This window comes from Hippopotamus amphibius, chromosome X (assembly GCF_030028045.1).
Source record: "Hippopotamus amphibius kiboko isolate mHipAmp2 chromosome X, mHipAmp2.hap2, whole genome shotgun sequence".
Taxonomy (NCBI): domain Eukaryota; kingdom Metazoa; phylum Chordata; class Mammalia; order Artiodactyla; family Hippopotamidae; genus Hippopotamus; species Hippopotamus amphibius.
In genome coordinates this window covers 71,443,857-71,462,806 of record NC_080203.1, presented here as the reverse complement: position 1 = coordinate 71,462,806, position 18,950 = coordinate 71,443,857, and the positions used below count along the sequence as shown (strand labels likewise).

General features: G+C 36.5%; 1 protein-coding gene and 1 long non-coding RNA gene across 3 annotated transcripts in view; both read left to right on the top strand.

The window, feature by feature from the left end:
• Nucleotides 1-11,972, top strand: part of ATP7A (ATPase copper transporting alpha) — a 174,720-nt gene extending 162,748 nt beyond the window's left edge. For both annotated transcript variants that reach the window (XM_057717884.1, XM_057717883.1), the window contains 6 exons: nucleotides 1,382-1,528; nucleotides 2,792-2,934; nucleotides 4,462-4,665; nucleotides 5,175-5,292; nucleotides 6,725-6,827; nucleotides 8,151-11,972. In XM_057717884.1, the coding sequence (XP_057573867.1) occupies nucleotides 1,382-1,528; nucleotides 2,792-2,934; nucleotides 4,462-4,665; nucleotides 5,175-5,292; nucleotides 6,725-6,827; nucleotides 8,151-8,427 (992 nt within the window). In that variant the 3' untranslated portion in view covers nucleotides 8,428-11,972. The remainder of the gene's footprint in view (nucleotides 1-1,381; nucleotides 1,529-2,791; nucleotides 2,935-4,461; nucleotides 4,666-5,174; nucleotides 5,293-6,724; nucleotides 6,828-8,150) is intronic.
• A 5,740-nt stretch (nucleotides 11,973-17,712) lies between these two features.
• LOC130842467 (uncharacterized) overlaps nucleotides 17,713-18,950 on the top strand; it is a 28,504-nt gene continuing 27,266 nt past the window's right edge. The window contains exon 1 of the long non-coding RNA XR_009050445.1: nucleotides 17,713-17,769. This is a non-coding gene — a long non-coding RNA (uncharacterized LOC130842467). The remainder of the gene's footprint in view (nucleotides 17,770-18,950) is intronic.

Below are 18,950 nucleotides of genomic sequence, written 5' to 3'. Positions count from 1 at the left end.
GGAGGTAACTCATAAGGACATGGTGATCTAGAAGCCAAATGAAGAAAGTATATCAAGGAGGGAATTATCAACTGTGTTAAATGCTGCTAGTAGGGCAAGTAAGATGAGGACTAAGAATTACCCATTAGATTTATTAAAGATCACTGGTGTACTGTATGAACAGTTATTTGAGTAACAGAGACAAAAGCTGTATTGGAGTGAGTTCACAAGAGAGTGGGAAGGTATGAATTGGAGGGCAGCCAATAGAGACAACACTTTTGAGAAGTTTTGCTATGAACAGAAACAGAGAAATGGGGCAGTAGCTAGAGAGGTAAGTGAGATCAAGAGAGGGTTGTTTCTTTTTCTTTTAAGATAGGACTGTGTACAGCAGAAATAGAAAATATGATTATTCAGGAGAAAGAGGGGAGAATTGTTGGAGAGATGTTCTAAAATAGGCAAAGGGGGACTTCCCTGGTGGTCCAGTGGTTAAGACTCTATGCTGCCAATGCAGAGGGCCTGGTCAGGGAACTAGATCCCACATGCCACACCTAAGAGCCTGCATGCTGCAATTAAACATCCTGCCTGCCACAACTAAGACCTGGCACAGCCAAATAAATAAATAAATAAATAGATAAATAGATAAATAAATAAATATAGGCAAAGGAGGGGGATCTAGTACACAAGTGGAGAATTTGGCCTTAAATAGGAGTAGGGGCCATTTATAATAACAGAAGAGAAGGTAGATCAGTATGTACACAGGCACAGGTAGTTGGGTAGATGTGGCATTGAGAGCTTGTGGAAGTTCTCTGTTGATTGCTTTTATTTTCTTCCTGAAGTAGGAATCAGAGTCATCATCTGATATGAGAATGTAGAAGAGAAGGTATAAAATAGCTATCTAGAAGGAATGGAGAATGAATGGACTAGGAAAATGTAGTAGAACTGCTAGACAGCACTAAGGACCCACTTAAAGTTAGTGGTCACACATTTAAAATGAGACATCGGTATGGTTTTGTGTTCTTGTTCCACCACTGATGGTTGTACTGATGCACAATAAATATTTTTAATTTAATTCAATTGCTATGGAAAATCATGAGGAAAGGTCAAATGGAAAGTGTCATCAAGAAAGTAATGTTTGAACTGGCTCTTAAAGAATATATATGATGCAGTTTGGTATTTGGAGAGGAGGGGTGAGGACCTCCAAGTGGAGGCAGCAACATGTGCAAAGGCCCAGAGGCCTGGAAGAGCAGAGTACGTTCCTTGAACATTTGGAAATCACTGTTGTGGGCCGTGTTCTACCAAGAAACCAGTGTAGTGACTGTGCAAGATTAGAGAGAAAGACTGTCCCTAAAGGGTTGTTATAAATATTAAAGTTCATTAAATCTTATTTCTGTACTTTTTTCAGGTGCTCTTAATGCTCAGCAATACAAGGTTCTCATTGGTAACCGGGAGTGGATGATTAGAAATGGTCTTGTCATTAATAATGATGTAAACGATTCCATGACTGAACATGAGAGAAAAGGTCGGACTGCTGTATTGGTAGCAGTTGATGGTAAGGTTTTCCTTAAGTACACTATGACTCAATGTCATGATCTCAGTTGTTTTCTGTGTATTTTTGAGAGACATCTGAACTATGAGGGTTATTCAGAAGCAGACTGAATGCAAAGTAAAAATGTCAGCAATATATAAAATTGTTACTGATTAATTTAAAATTCTCTTGCGTTTGCCTGCTCTGTTATTTTCCTCTGTAGCCTGTGATTTTAAAAAAAGATAATCAAGGATTTTTTTAAAACCTAAAAATAACATGACATTAAAGTTATAGCAAAGTAAAATATATTCGTAATCTCATCATCTAAACACAATGTTAGTTTTAATTGCATATATTCCATTTCTGGATATATATACACATACACATCATGCACAGAATTACAATATTAGTACATATACTGTTTTTAAATGGGTGCATTTTATTGTATGTAAATTTTACCTTAGTAAAGTTGAATAAAAATTTAAAAATTTAAAATTCCTTGTACACATACTGTTTTATTTTGCCTTATTTTATTTAATAGTAAATGTTTTCAATCTTATTTTAATGTGGCACAATTTATCATACTTATACACTTATACACTATAACTAACTTAATCATCCACGTGTTGGAAATTTAAGCTATTCCTAATATTTTATTATTGCAAACAACATCACTATAAACATCCTTGGAGTGTTAGGTATTTTCTTTTGTTAAATTATTTCTTAGGGTAAATTTCTAGCTATGAGATTAATTAGTCAACATTTATAATCCTTGTTAAGTATGAAGGCAGTATCTTACTGTGGCCTTTTTAGGTCCAGGTAGAAGCAGAAAATACCATTTACTTTTGTTTTTAAGATAAAATAACTACTTGCAGTGAATTTTTTCCCCAGAATAAAATGCCAGTTTTGTTTTACCTTAAAAAGGAAAAAAGTATTAGTTTCCAGTTTCATTTGCCTTTAAATTAGCTAAAGTGTTTGGGCTATTGGCCAATACTTCTCTAAAGTAAGAAAATAAGTTTTTTAATATCAAGTAAAGTCTCTTTTCATTTTCCTATTATTACCTTCGTTAGTAACCCCTACCTCACTCTGAAATTTTCACAACCAAAAATGGAGGCTTGTTGCAGGGTGTGTGGTATAAAGTCTGTGTGGTCTCGGAGATATTTTGAGTTAAGCCAAGCCCTGAACAACTTCGCTTAACAAAATTCATTTCTTTCTGTAATTTTAAGTCAGAATATTATTGTGCTTTCGTAGTATTCCAAATTCTATCTTCTGGTGCTTCTGTATTAGATGAGCTGTGCGGCTTGATAGCTATCGCTGATACAGTGAAGCCTGAAGCAGAATTGGCTGTCCATATTCTGAAATCTATGGGCTTAGAAGTAGTTCTGATGACTGGAGACAACAGTAAAACAGCTAGATCTATTGCTTCTCAGGTAATGGGTTTACTTAGTAGTTGGGGTGGGAATATGTGGTGACTTCTAATTCTTCATGTACATTTTCTTTCTTGCCTTCAGGTGCTAAAGAATTAATATTACCTATTATTTTCATTATCCCTGAGTAGCCATATCTGGCTCCTAAAAGAAGTGGCGTACTATGCAAGAAGGTCTTTGGGTTTTGTCTGGAACTGTTATAAGTAAAAAGCTATTTGCTTAGTTTATGAGATGCTTGAGTGACATCGTACACAGTTTCTGTTGATGCTTCCTTTGAAACATTGCTCCTAGTCTCCACCAGTGCTGCCAGCCTAAGCCAGGCTCTCATCCTCTCATGTGTAAAGTACAGCAGTAGCTCCATGCACGTTCTTCTCTAGTCCATCCTGGATACCACTGATAGAACCATCTTCCATAGCATTTCCACATTTGCCTTCCCTCTAAAACTTTGCTCATATTAGTCTTTTCTACTTTGGAATGCTGTCTCCCCTCATCTATGAAATAATACAAGTAATATATAAATATATTCTTGTATAAAAAATACAGAAGGCTATAAAATAGTTTGTTACCCTTTTTTCCAGGCTCCCTGTCCAGCCCTACCCCCTTACACTTTTTCATATGCTTATATGTTCATATATAGATGGATCCATATAAATTGGATCATTTCTGTACAACTTGTTCAGCAGTTTGCTTTCTTTCAGATAACAATATATATGCCTTGAAGCCTTGTCCATGTCTGAACATATAAAGTTATTTCATTCTTTCTACATCGTTGCATTGAGTTCCATGGTATGGATGTATCATAATTTACTTAACCATTCCTCTAATAAAAAATAATTTATATTGTTTTGAAAACTTTGTTGTTACAAACAGGCAGTAATATACATTGTTGGACATACATCTTTTTATACATGTACAAGTATATTCAAAATATAGCTAGGAGTGGAATTGCTGAACCAAATGACATGCACACTTTGATAGATGCTGCCAGATACCCTCCAAAAAGACAGTACTGGACTTCCCTGGTGGCGTAGTGGTTAAGAATCTGCCTGCCAATTGCAGGAGACACGGGTTCGATCCCTGGTCCTGGAAGATCCCACATGCCGCAGAGCAACTCAGCCCGTGCGCCACAACTACTGAGCCTGCGCTCTAGAGCCCGCAAGCCACAACTACTGAAGTCCACGCACCCTAGAGCCTGTTCTCTGCAACAAGAGAAGCCACCACAATGAGAAGCCTCTGCACCACAATGAAGAGTAGCCAGCCCCTGCTTGCCACAACTAGAGAAAGCCCACGTGCAGCAACGAAGACCCAACACAGCTAAAAATGAATAAATAAATTAAATTAAAAAAAAGACAGTACCAATTTACACACCCACCAACACTGTAATATATCCTTACTATCCCTGGATATTATTAGTCTTTTAAAATTTGGACATCTGGTAGATGGAAAATGATGGCTCCTCATTGCTGAGTTATATTTTAGGTACTCAATAATATTTCTTGAAATGAATGGAGTTTATTTTTCCTCACGTAGGTTGGCATTACTAAGGTGTTTGCTGAAGTTCTACCTTCCCACAAGGTTGCTAAGGTGAAGCAACTTCAAGAGGAGGGGAAACGGGTAGCAATGGTAGGAGATGGAATCAATGACTCCCCAGCTCTGGCGATGGCTAATGTTGGAATTGCCATTGGCACAGGCACAGATGTAGCAATTGAAGCAGCTGACGTGGTTTTGATAAGGGTAAGTCCTGTGGCCTGCCTTTGAGGAGTGTGAGACTGCTCTACATGGTCAGTGACAGTGTTGTATATTGAACACAATGATTCTGTCCTTGTAATTTCCACACTCTTAGTCATTGAGACTGGGAGAATTCAAGATGGGAGTATGAGAAGTCTTAGTAATTACTTCCAGACTTTCTCAATTCAGCGAAGCAAATGAGAACAACAAGCTTCTAAAGTGAAGAATTAGATTTGGGAATATACTTATAATACAGTTATCTTCAACAAATACTTGCTGAGGTTGTTTTAGTGGGATTTAGTCCCTGTATCAGCATACAACCCTAAAAGTGTTTTCAGAACCCTGAGGAAAATTCCTGAAAAACTTCTTCCAAGGCTGATGCAAATTTTTAGCAATATCTGAGTATTGTAGTTAACTCACATATTACCCTAAGGTACACATCTTCTTTGGTATACATGGTATCAAATACAAGTTACTAAGTCTCTTGCTAATATCACAAATATTTCTGTTCTCAGAATGATCTTCTGGATGTAGTGGCAAGTATTGATTTATCAAGGAAGACAGTCAAGAGGATTCGGATAAATTTTGTCTTTGCTCTAATTTATAATCTGATTGGAATTCCCATAGCTGCTGGTATGTCACAGTTAACTTGTATTGCCTTTCTCCTGAAGTCGTAAGAGGCCTACCATATTGGAAGTTTTAGTCTTATTATTAATTTTTAGCTCAGTTTTGTGTGTAGCCTGATGGTATGGTGAGAGGTAATATTAAAATCAATAATTTAAAATTTCAGCATGTTCATTATGGTGTGGAATGTATAAGCATTCTGACAGGTTTATTTTATTTTACCTTATTTTTCCCTCCAACTTTGTATTTTGAAAATTTCAGACCTATATAAACAAGGAAAAAATGATACAATAAAACTTGTATATCCTTCACCTAAATTCACCAGTTAATAATATTTTGCCACATTGCTTCATCTCTTTCCCCATATACTCTCACACACATATGTGCTTATTTGCTTACTCATTTATTTTTTGCTGAAGAGAATAAGTTTGCCTTTAATCTCACTGCCCAAACACAACTATTATTGGTATTTTAGTATATGTCTTTCTGGTCTTTTTTACTCTGTATCGGTTTTTGTCTTGTTTCATTGTTGTAATTATAGCATACAGATAATTTTCTTAATGTTCCGATAGCCAACTTTTTTTTTGTTTAAGGTTGGGAGCCAGATGAGAGAGAGCGAGAGAGAGAGAGAGAGAGGGAAATTGAACAAAGGAATATGACCAACAAAAAGCAGTTTAGAATTATTTAATAATTATTTAATGATCATCCCCATTGCTTAGGGGCTTGGTAGATGTTAGTATTAGTAATAACATAAGAAAAATAGTTACCACTTTCTTCTTGTTCTCTCTGGTTTGAGAGGCAGAGAAGGACATGAAATAACGTGAGAACAATTACAAAGCTATTTATCAAAAGGGACACATAGATGCAGAAAGGACAAAGAGTAAAAGAACAGTCGAAGTCCAGAGAGATTAATTCATGGAGCAAATAATTTTTTAAAAATTATACCAGTAATATATGGTCATTGTAGAAAAAGTAGAAAAATACAGATAAGCACATAAAAATTACAAGTACAATAAGTCTATCTCATCCCCATCATATGAACAAATTTTAAAATGTCTGTCAAAATCAAGTGTGGATGGATTTCTAGAGTATGAACTCTCATACACTATTGGAGAGTTTTTGATCTAATACAGCCACTTTGGAGAGCAACTAAGAAATATCTACCTAAAGTTGAAGATGTGCCCATGTTATAATGTAGCTGTTTCACCTCTAGGTTGTACCCTAGGGAAATTCTCAAACATGTGCACAGGGAGACATGTACAAGAATGTTCACAACAACACTCTATTAGTGAAAAATTGGCAATGACATAAATTTCTACTAACAGGAGGATAAGTGCTGAATAAATATCAAAGAAGGAAATGATTTGTATATATGTATTAGGAACACATTGATAATCTATTTAGTACCGTTTGCTCTAACTAATCCAGATTTGTTTCCTAGGAGTTTTTATGCCCATTGGTTTGGTTTTGCAACCCTGGATGGGATCCGCTGCAATGGCTGCTTCATCTGTTTCAGTAGTACTTTCTTCACTCTTCCTTAAACTGTAAGTATGACGGCTGGCTCATGCTTCTCTTTTATGTTCCTTTTATCACCCCAGTCAGTCTTGCTAGGTTTTATTCTTGTATTGATCCAAACTGTTCTTAATAATAAATATTAACTACGTAATTATAACCTTATGTAGTACATACAGAGCAACCACAAGCACTGAGTGGGGTAAAATCTAGTTTACTGGCTCTGAGAAGTAAGATTTCTGATCATGTGACCCACACAACTCCTTTTGAGCTACTTTCCTAGCAGGGGCAACCTTTATACATTTCATACCAGGCAGATCTCTTCATTTTTTTTTTAGACTTTAAAACAGTGTATAAGTATAAAACACTGGTTTTGTATTTCAGAAGTTGGGGGAAGATATCCAGTCATTAAACGGTCTACAAAACTTATGCCAGTAGATTACACAAAAGACTATGTACAATATAAAAAGAGCTGAAAACAGTCTTCACTGTAAAAATAATTTAAAACAAATTTTTCAATTTAAAATATCATCTATAGCACAAACAGAGATCATGCAAATGGGAAACTAAATATACTGCATTGTTTAGTGTAGTCAAATAAATTCAGATTGAGACATCATTTAGGTAGGGAAATGGCCATTCAATAAAATTCTTTTCTCTGGCAGTAATGGTCCTAGCTGGGTATTTTATGTTTAAAGAACAGCTATATTTCAAACCCTTTTTGTTAAATTGTAATAAATACTAAAACAACATAGGAGTACTTTATTTGAAAGCAATGTTGAGGAAAGGTCTGCAAAATAAATTCTTACTGTGCAATTTTATAAAGTATGAACTTTTTTGAAAGGCTAGAAGCTTCTGCAGCTGAAAAAGTTGATCTCTAGTTTTAAGGCAGGCTAAGCTTTTAAATAAAGACGTTATAGAACTAGTTTCATTAACTATTCTGCTATCACAAGTTACATTACGTTCATCTCCATAATATTAGGCTAGCAGTTTGGTGTTTATTACACCAAATCCTCCCAACAGGAAACATGTACTTACTGGCTTTGGAACTGTAATCAGGAGTCTGTTGCTCTCGTTAATGGGGGGTAAAAAGGTAACAGTCCAAAATATTACACTCTCCCCAGTTGAAGTACCATTATTATTGATTCTTAGAGGCTTTGCAAATTCACATCTTGGCAGTTTAACACTTATGGAAAGGATCATTCCAAGCTCTACCACGGTGATAGGTATTTAAACAACAATGGCAAATATTCTCAAAACTAAGGGGACCCAGGCAGGTCTTTTCATTTTTTAATGTAACAAGCGCCTAGTTCACATTTGATTAATCAAACGAGTATACTTTTGCATCTTTTCAGTTACAGGAAACCAACTTATGAGAATTATGAACTACATGCCCGAAGCCAGATGGGACAGAAAAGTCCTTCAGAAATAAGTGTTCATGTCGGAATAGATGATACCTCAAGAAATTCTCCTAAACTGGGTTTGCTGGACCGGATTGTTAATTACAGCAGAGCCTCCATAAACTCACTGCTGTCTGATAAACGATCACTAAACAGCATTGGTACCAGTGAACCTGACAAGCACTCACTCCTGGTGGGAGACGGCAGGGAAGATGACGACAGTGCGTTGTAACAGACCACAGAGAGTGCTGCTAGATGATGATGTTCTGCACTGACACAGCATTCATGGTCACCTTAGCTTTTTAAAATATTGCAGGGCTCATGCTCTTATGTTAGGGAATCTATTTGAATTGCATTTGTCTGATGGCAAAAATATCTTTTTCAGGGCATCAGCTTGGAACCTAGCTTTATTGAAAATGAATTTCCAGTATTTTTTGTTTTCACTAGCAACAGATAAGGTAGACCAACCAGTGAGGTTTACAAGTCCTGCAATTGAAGATTGCTGAATTGCTGCTAAAGTCATAGATAATTTTTTATTTGACAAAAAAATGTTCAAGAAAAGATAATTAAAAATTTGAAGATTTGAGTGCATAATCTTGAGGAGATTCTCGAGCCCTCCTCCCTGCCAGATTGGGGAGCAACAGCTTTCAAAGCACGGTATAAGAAATCTAGTTTTAGAAGGAAAATAGTAGAAACTGTTTAAAGATAGTTGTGCCTTATTTATTACAGGCTTTCTTCCTCCCTTATTCTCCCTGAATCATTGTCTTTGCATTTGCTTTCTTAGATGCCCCAGTGTGCTTTCTTTTGTTATGTTCTTTCACCATAAAAAAAGCTATGTGTAGGTGGTGTCTCATTGACAAAAATAACTGACAACTTTTCCAGTATCTTGTTTGTTTCTTTATCTTGTAGCTCAAAAGACCTTAAGGGCCCATACAGTTCGCTGCTTCCCATCTTTCCATTGTTGTAAAAAATACATCAAATTCTTCCTTCAGTGACTCCCTAGCTCTGTGCAAGCTTTCAGTTCACTCCTGCTGAGTTCAGCTATAAGTTGTTCTTAGTATCGTCCATCAGCCTCAGTTCAGAAACTTAAGATTTTGAGCCATTTCTACAATTGATTTTTTTTCAAAGATTGACACTACCATCTTTAACATATACGGGTCATAAAAAATTACCTGGATTCACTAAGTTCGTCCTTTTTTGGAAAGAATGCAAGACATTAGCTGATATTTATAATTTAATAGATTTTAATTGTCTTTTGTTGTTTTAGATAATCTCTCAAAATGACTTTAAAATAATGCTATTGCACAAAGCTGCTTTTACCAAAAAATACAGTAAATTATAATACAGAAATAAGAATTTCTGTAGGTTGTTATACCTGTTAGCCAAATCTGTAGTTTCTCTAGTTTAATACATTTGCACTTTGCTAGTTAGTGTGGTTGGCAAATTCACGGGCTTGTTCTCATCGACATATACATTTAGAAATTCCCCTGTGAGTGCCTGGGAGTTAATACACTGGTCAGAGATCTGGTACTTGTATCACTATTTAAATAACTTGTTAACTGCAAGATGGCGTTCAGATGCAGAATATGTAAGTGAAGAAAACTCATAAATAAATTCCTAATATCTATTCCCATTATCATATGTAAAGCTGCTAGCACAATGCCTAGCTCATAGGATTTGGGCTCAGTAAATGTTATTTCCCCTTGAGGTCAGTAATAAATATTAAAAATCATTTTTACAGAGCAGGGTCTAAAGTTAGGTGGAAGTGGAGGATGGGTTTCTTCCTCTCCAACTTCCTTTTTCTCTTGTTCTTTCATACACACTCAGAAAAGTTTACAACATAATTCCATGCTGACTTTTCAGATTTGGAAAAGATCTCATTTTTATCTCAGCTGTCGTAAAGAGAGAACTGAAACTTGATGAAGGTGCTATTAATCTAGGAAGGCAAACCAATTTTAATGAAATGTGAATGAGTTTGTATGTCTAGGCTCTTTTTTAGACCAATGCCTATGCCATCTTCCATGCTTTCAATTTGAATTTTAATATTACTTTCTTATTTTAATTCCAGTGGCCCATCATACCACTTGTTTCTTCTAGAAGAAATAGCTAATACAACAAATGCATAATACAGACTTTTGAAAAAGAAGCACCTTTCTCCCTCTCTCTCTCTCCCCCCCTTCCTCCCCCTCGCCCTCTCCCTCACTGTTACTCTTCCTATCTCTCTGACGCACTTGAACATAGCCAGTTACTACTTTTATTACTATGTGTGTGTTAGAGCCGTCCAGTTGGCCCCACATGCCAAGGGATCCACATGTCATAGGGCAATGAGAAGAGCAGCCTATATAATCTGGGAAAAATCAAGGATATAATTTCAGCCCTTAGTATAGGAACAGAAAACATGCTGTTTAGAAAGAATCCTGCTTTAAATACCTATAGCCGTCTTTGAATTCTCTACCACAAGTCTCTTGCAATTCTGAACTCCCGTTAGCTTCATAGAGCAGCTGTTGTCACCGGAGAGAGAGGTGATATACAGAGGGATCAAAAACATTGCTTTCAGTTAGTAATTAGCTTTAAGTAATTAGTTACTATACAAATTGGTTACTTTACAAAGTAGCTTTAAGTAGTTACTACAAATTTTATAAATGTGTGTGTATGCATCTGTTTATTCATATCATTCATATATTATTAAATAGAAGGAAAATGGATTTATATTTGAATTTGATATTAGAATATTTGAAGTTCTTTATTTGTTGTTCCTTTGTCACTCTTCTGTATTCACTCAGCAACCATGCCCTCAGTCTGAAGATAACAAGGATGTTTTGATATCCAGTGCTGGTTCAGACTCAACTAAGGGGCACCTTTTATCTTAAATATCCAAAGATACCTTTTAAATTTCAAAGGTTAAAACAATAACTATTTAGTGTTGTAGTCTAAAGAAGTATGGTTGTTAGTTGTGAAAACAGAAATGTTATTTTTCGTAGTTTAATATCAACATTTTAACGTGTTAGATCTGATGCCTTGTGAACAAATAATTTTATATTGTGCTTTAACTTTTTAAAAGTTATTCTTTTATTGGATGTATTCTTTGTTCAAAATGCTTAAAATAGCATTGTAGACAAGATGTTTCCAAAAATTTAAGTGTGCATATCTTTTATGTACACAGCTTAAAAATCAAGAATGTATATTCTTAGAGATTTTTTTCCATTACTTGTGGACCTTGCTTTAAAATTATTTTTCTTAATATTTATTTTACTCTATTTTGTTATTTTCTTTGGGTGAGGCGTCTGGTTTACTGGTTGTTTTCATAAGAATAAAAATATTCCTGGGATCACTCCTTTTGGATTTTTTTGTTTCTTTTCAACATTTTAAAAATATTATTTTACCAAATATTAAAAAATATGGATTCATGCCAAATTATTAGCTTTTTTATACTAACTTTGTGTAGTCCTTCTGAAAGTTTATCTGGTATGAGTAACCAGATAAAGCACAAAAGCATGAATTCTTGTTCTTCAATTAAAAGAGCTTCTCTTAATGTCATTGATAGTAAATGCCTTTTGTAGCCAAAACCAGGTGTCTCAACCTTATGCTTTTAGTTAAAGAAATGTTTAATTGTTAAACATCGATTGTTTGATACCCAAAACAGCAGTGGACGATGTTGTGCAATAATCATCTACTGTAGTCAAGATATTCAGTAGTTTGTTTTTCCATAAGCATGTAAGTGATCAATATTTCTGCCAAGGATGTGCCTTCAACTTTATAATTATAGTATTGTAAAAAACATTATTTTTTTGTCAGTGTCTCTTTTGTTAATCATTCAAACTCCTCTACCAGCAGTTCCAAACTACCCTGTGTTTTTAGGTGTCTTTTTTTCGTGTTCGTTTGTTTTAGAACAAGGATGGGGCAGGATTGGAGGCAGCACCACACGTTCACTAAGAGTGGGAGGGAAGAAATCTGTTTTCCTTCAGACTTCACTCCACCTGCTGTATCTTTTAGTGAGGATGAGAAACAAAGGAATATAATTGTCTTCCTTTCCTTTATAGTCTATAATATGTTCTTTATATATTGTCTACCCCAAATGAGCTAAATGGAGACAAGAGCTTTTCTTGCCTTTGGGGCGCCCTATACAGTGTGTATGAGGATCCTACTTAAAATACATTCCCATACCAAACACTTCTTCAAGTTAAGGAAAGGGTTTTAAACCTATTTGTAAGGAAAAACTAAGTTTTATTTCTCTCCCAAACCTTGGGATTATTCAGCGTATTGAAATAGAATTAGAAATGGAAATATAAGAGTAAAATCACTGAGGTATTCACTTAGCTGGCCAGCCTCCCTTTCCTATTGGCGCCTTGACTAACCTCTGAGAAGGACGTGCACTGATAGCGATATCCCAGGTGAGGTTTCACAACTTACCAGACAAAAACAAAACAAAAGCCAGAAACCTTCCAGTTGGGGAAGGCTTTAAAGTCCCTGCTAAGATTCAAATAGAGATGAGAGAGGTGTGGCTGCCTCTTTCACAAATTTCACCTAGGGCCAGCCAGCCCTACTTGCTTAACAACTTCATTTTCATAGATGTGACCACTAGTTGTGGAAATGAGTTACGAGTAAGATATGAAAGGCAAGGCTCTTTAGGACAAGGTTTAAGTGAAATTGCTAGTATAAATAGGATCTCATGCAATTTAAGAAACCTGAAAACTTCGATGCAGGCAATTCTCTCTCTGGAAAAGTTTGAAATAGGCTGAGTCATCTTTGGCATATTGTACCTATTGCTCTCAAATGGCCCCCAGCTTTTCATTGTCAGTGCCCTTCCCTTAGCCCCCAAGGCTGTCTGTAAACTGAAGCGCTGCCATTATTCCTTGCTTCACTCTCACCCAATCAAAAACTTCAGTTTCCTCATTGCAGTTATTATCACCACGCAATAGGAAAAGTGAGATTAATTTAATCCATCCTAAAGTACTAGTAACCTTTAGATCTGACCAGAAGTATTAGCAATTACTTGAAAAGATTATTTTTAAATCCAAATAACTTTATAACTATTGAAATGAAAAACAACAGGCCTTGTGGAAGAGGTTATTTTGTAGAGCCCAGGATCAGCCCTCCTAAGGTCTTCTTCCTTCTTGCAGTGTTTTACCTTCCACTTTTGAATCCACCATTTCTTTAAAAGCACCGCATCTCCGTAGTGATGGAAAGAGCATTGATTTTAGAGCCCACCAGACCTATTTGCAAAATTCCAGTTCTGCCACATACCAGCTGGGTGACTATATTAGTTTCTTATTGTTGCTGTAACAGATTACAACAAGCTTTGTGTCTTTTTTTTAATTTAATTTTTATTTTATATTGGAGTATAGTTGATTTACAATGTGCTAGTTTCAGGTGTACAGTAAAGTGATTCAGTTATACATATACATATATCTATTCTTTTTTAGATTCTTTTCCATTATGTTATTACAAAATATTGAATATAGTTTCCTGTGCTATACAGTAGGTCCTTGTTGGTTATCTATTTGATATGTAGTAATGTGTATATGTTAATTCCATACTCCTCTAATTTATCCCTCCCTGCCCTTTCCTCTTTGGTAACCATAAGTTTGTTTTCTATGTCTGTGGGTCTGGTTCTGTGTAAATAAATTCATTTGTATCATTTTTTTAAGATTTCCACATGTAAGCCATATCATATGATACTTGTCTTTCTCTGGTTTACTTCACTTAGTATGATAATCTCTAGGCCCATCCATGTTGTTGCAAATGGCAGTATTTCATTCTTTGTTATGGCTGGGAAATATTCCATTGTAAATATCTATTATGTCTCCTAAGGATAAGGGAAGAGTATTATCTCACACAACAAGAAGTCCTGAGAGGGGCAGTTCCAAAGTTGAATATCACTGACATCATCAAGGACAGGGTGGCTATAGCAGCTCTTGGAATCACATCTTCACTTAATAACATCCAAAAACCTCGTGTCACAGGTTTTTAAAAACTTCTTATTTTAATTTTTTTTTACTTTTTAAATGAACATACAATAAAATTGGCTCTTTCTTTTGGTGTACAGTTCTATAAGCTTTTTTTTTTTTAATTTTTTTTTCTTTTTTTTTTTTTTTGGGGGGGGGTACACCAGGTTCAATCAACTGTTTTTATACACATATCCCCATATCTATAAGCTTTAATACATGTAAACACTACTATAATCAGTATACAGAAGAGTTCTACTACCCTCCAAAACTCCCTCATATTATCCCTTTGTCACATCTTCCATTCATTCCTAACTTCTGGCAACCACTGATCTACTTTTCTGTCCTTATAATTTTGACTTTTCAGGAATGCCATATAAATAGAATCATACAGTGTGTAACATTTTGAGACTGACTTCTTTCATTCAGTATAATACCTTTGAGATCCATTAAATTTATTGTGTATATCAATGGCTCTTTTGTTTTTATTGCTGACTAGTACTCCATTGCATGGATTTGGCACTGTTTTCTTGTTCATTTGCCCATTGAAGGACATTTGGGTTGTTCTAGTTTTTAGCAATTGTGGATAGGAACCCCATAAACATTTGGGTATAGGTGTTTGCATGAACAAAAGTTTCATTTTCCTAGTGATGTGGTTCTCAGATGGGGGCTATTTTTCCCCCCAAGGGATATCTGACAATGTTTGGAGATGTTTTGATTGTCTCATCTTGGGGGAAGGGGGTGCTACTGGCATCTACTGCGATGCATGTACCAGGGATGCTGCTAAACATCCTAAAATGCATAGAACAGCCCCCCCCCCCACACACACACAATCAAGAATTAGCTGGCCAAAGATGTCAATAGTGCCAGAGTTGTGAAACCCTGGTCTAGGGTAAATGCCCAGGAGTATTTTTACTGGGTCATCTAGTAAGTGTATGTTTTTGAGAAATAGCCAAACTCTTCTCCAGAGTGGTTGTGCCATTTTACATTCCCACCAGCAATATAGGAGAGTTCCAGCTGTTCCACATCACTGCCAGCAAATTGGGATGGTTTGAATAGGTGTGTAGTCATATTCACTTCTGCCACTTTTTAAGAGTTAAGAAATATTTCCAGAATCCCCAAGCAGGATCTACTGTGTCTCATTGGTCAGAATTGCATCACACTTTTCCTAAATCAGTCACAAGCAAGGGATCAGGTTTATCATTCATCATTAAGAGTGCCTGTTTTCTGGGACATCATAATACATAAGCTCTGTAATTTCTTTATACCTTCCCCATATTTTCTGACAAAATAAAAAGTATTACCTATAAGAAACTCCATATTTGACCCTGTTCTTGAAAGACACCTTCACTGTGAACTTTGTAGGGGAGGAGTCAAGAGTTGGCCATCTCCCACATCCATTCCTGTTCCCAGAAGAGTTATCACGGTACCATAAGCAACTCAATTCTAAATCTGCCATCTTTCCTTCTCCTTCCTCCCTTTAGGTATTTCTCCAGTAGTGCAGACTTGAAAATTGGATGGCCTCATGTCAGACCCGGGAGAGATGGGAGGGAATTGTGCACTGATTTAAGAAAAGCATCTGACAAAAATAGAATTCCTTTTATTATTTTAGGAAGGTAACAAAATACATAAAAATAAATGCTCCTTTTTTTGTAGCATCACACTTTCTTGGTTTATAGGCTGTTTGGTTGGAAGAACTTGTATAATCCAGAAAGTGTCCAGATCAGCATTCTGGCGTATTTGCCCACAAAAACAGCACTTACTAGCACCATTAATTTCTTCCATAAATTACTTACTGATGAGCCAGAGTGTGGCTTTGACCTTGCCTTTCTTGTTGCTCAGTTGGGAGAACTGATCACAAATGGTTTCTGGAAAGAAATATATAAAGACACCATCTCTCAGTGGCAAGGGAAGGGGAGAATGTCTTGCTGGTAGGCTTATAAAGATCTTGTTATTAAAGGAAATCTCCCAGGAATAGTACTCCCAGAAAGATGAGTGAAAGGACTGTTTTAGGAATGGTGTCACATAGTGTGACTTTATTTTTCAAAAAAAATTTTTGTGGTTTTCTAAATTGTATCAGTTAAATTATTCTTAAAAAATAAGATATAGGCCTTAGAGCATAGCCAGAATGTTCAGAAGAGCTGGCAGTGTCTCTGGGCAAGGGAGATCCGGGATCTCAAGGAGGAGGAGAAACTAGCCCAGCTCACCAGCAGAAAGTACAGGGATCAAGAGAAGCCACATGGTGCCTGGGTAAACAGTGATATAATCACAGCTCTGTTCCTTACTGGCTAGATGACCTCGGGCAGCTTATTTTTCTGTGTGCCCGTTTCCTCATCTAAAAACTGGGACGATAATAATAATGTCTACCTCATAGAGTTATTTGTTACCTGAGTAAATACATGTAAAGCACTTATTACAATACCTGGCACATGATAAATGGCCTGAATTTTTTTCTATTAGCTATTATTATTTGAAAACAAGAGAGGGTACACAATATAAGTGAGAGTTTTGAAAAAGTCAAAAGAAGGTCCCCCCTCCATGCAAAAGGTCATTGTCACAAAACTTAGGGATCCTGCTAGGAAATGTCTCCTCACTCACAAAAAGACGTTGTCCAGGGGTTACCCCCCCCCCATTATGATGTTATTGGAAAACGTTATTCTGCTTTTATCTCTTTTTCTGAGCAACACCTTTACTGAAACCTTGTGATTTCAGTACTTAAAAGTGAGGAGCACTGGGCTATCAAAGGAAGGTTGATCTCAAGTTTCTGGAGTGTGACACACACAGTAAAAGGCAATCTTGGCCACAGATACTCTAGAGGTGTGTGAAGGAGAGAGCACTATGGTTAAGCTACTAAGACCTGGCTAGAAATTGCTCAGTTCTGATAAGAGCTGACCCTGTAAATCGGTTTCTGTGATGTTTTTTCTTCCCACCCTCTAGTAATGGTTTTGAGTCAGTTCTTGATAGTGTGGCAGATTCAGGATTCAATCTCTTGACTAGCTTCTCTTGGCCACCATTGGGAGAAAGTAACAAATTCTGCACCCCAAACCAAAGAAAATGTAGGACAACATGGGCAATCCTGTCAAATTGGCAAGTTTATGTTAGAAGGAAGGAGTCAGAGGGGAAGGAAGCAGGATGAAACAACATGACCACAATGCTCAGACACAGCTGGGATCTAAGTGAAGCGGAAGCACACCAGTTTCGGTGAGGAAAAAGGGGAAGAGAGGGCTCCCTACCAATCCACATGTGCAATTCCAGGCACTTTGGCTGGAATTGCTCCCAACACAGGGCTTGAACCAGCTGAGCAACCCAAAGAGCTCCCAGGGAGCAAGAAATCTGGAGGAACTTGTGATGGGCAGAAGGTGAAGTCTCATTGAAAACCTGCTTGTTTTGCAACACATGCCAAGCAGGATTTGAAACTCCCTCAGTTCCTGGAGGAAAAAAAAAAAAAAGAAAAAAAAAAAAGATGAGATCTGAAGAGGAAGAAAATGTTTATGCTTTTGGTCACATGTCCTAAGAGCTCAGCAATTATCTTGAGGTTTTGAAGCTTCCCAAGAGAGAAGTTTCTTATTTTAGAGAAATTGACTACAGAAAGATGAGCACCAGGGACATGTACCAAGAGCTTCTCACAGGTATGTTGTTTTCCTTGACCCTTGATTGCATCCCAGAAATATACAAGGAATTATGGGAAGAAATTCTTTCCCAGAATAGTAGCAAGAGATAGATGGCATTATCAGAGACTGAGGGATCAAGAAAATAATGTTTTCTTCAAAGTGATTCATTCACAGATTCCACTATGGACAGTGGTATTATATGGAGGTGGCATAGCTTTTCTTTTTGTATCACTCAACAAGTCTTATTCCCTACTACTTACTCCTTTGCATCTGTACCCAATGACCTCAGAAGCTCTAAGAATTGGGGATCCGAAGAGATATCTGCACCCCCATGTTCATTGCAGCACTATTCACAATAGCCAAGATCTAGAAATAATCTAAGTGTCCAACAGCAGATGAACGGATAAAGAAAATGTGGTATGTATACGCATGGAATAAAACTCAGTCACAAAAAATAGGGAAATCTTGCCGCTGGAAGCAACATGGATAGACCTTGAGGGCATTATGCTGATTGAAATAAGTGAGACAGAGGAAGACAGGTACTGTATGAACTCGCTTATATGTGGAAGCTAAAAAAAAAAACAAACTCATAGAAAGAGAAAGCAGATATGTGGTTGCCAGAGGCAGGAGGTGGAGGCAGGGGAATTGGGTGAAGGTGGTCAAAACATACAAGCTTCCAGTTATAAGAGAAATAAGTTCTGGGGATCTAATATACAGCATGACGACTATAGCTAAAAGTACTGTTTTGTATATTTGAAAGTTACTAAGAAAGTAGGTCTTAACAGTTCTCATCACAAGGAAAAAATTTTTTGTAACTATGTGAGGTGATGGATGTTAGCTAAGCTTATTGTGGTAATCATTTTGCAGCATACACAAATATCACATCATTGTGTTGTACACAATCTTACACAATGTTATATGTCAATTATATCACAATAAAACTGGATAAAAAGAATTTGGGATCCCCAAATATATCCTGAATTAGGTGCTGTATAATTACTGTGCAGAATGTGCTGTGCAAATTATCATAGTGTTTAAAAATGTACTTCTGCTCTCAGACTAATAAACTAAGATAACATATGCAAGTTTAGAGCTAATTTTCATTTTGACCACAGCAGTGATTCTTGATTGGGTTTCACCACACCTCAGAAGTACCAAGAGTAAGCAGTTTGAAGGAAGGAGTAGAATCCTAGATAGCA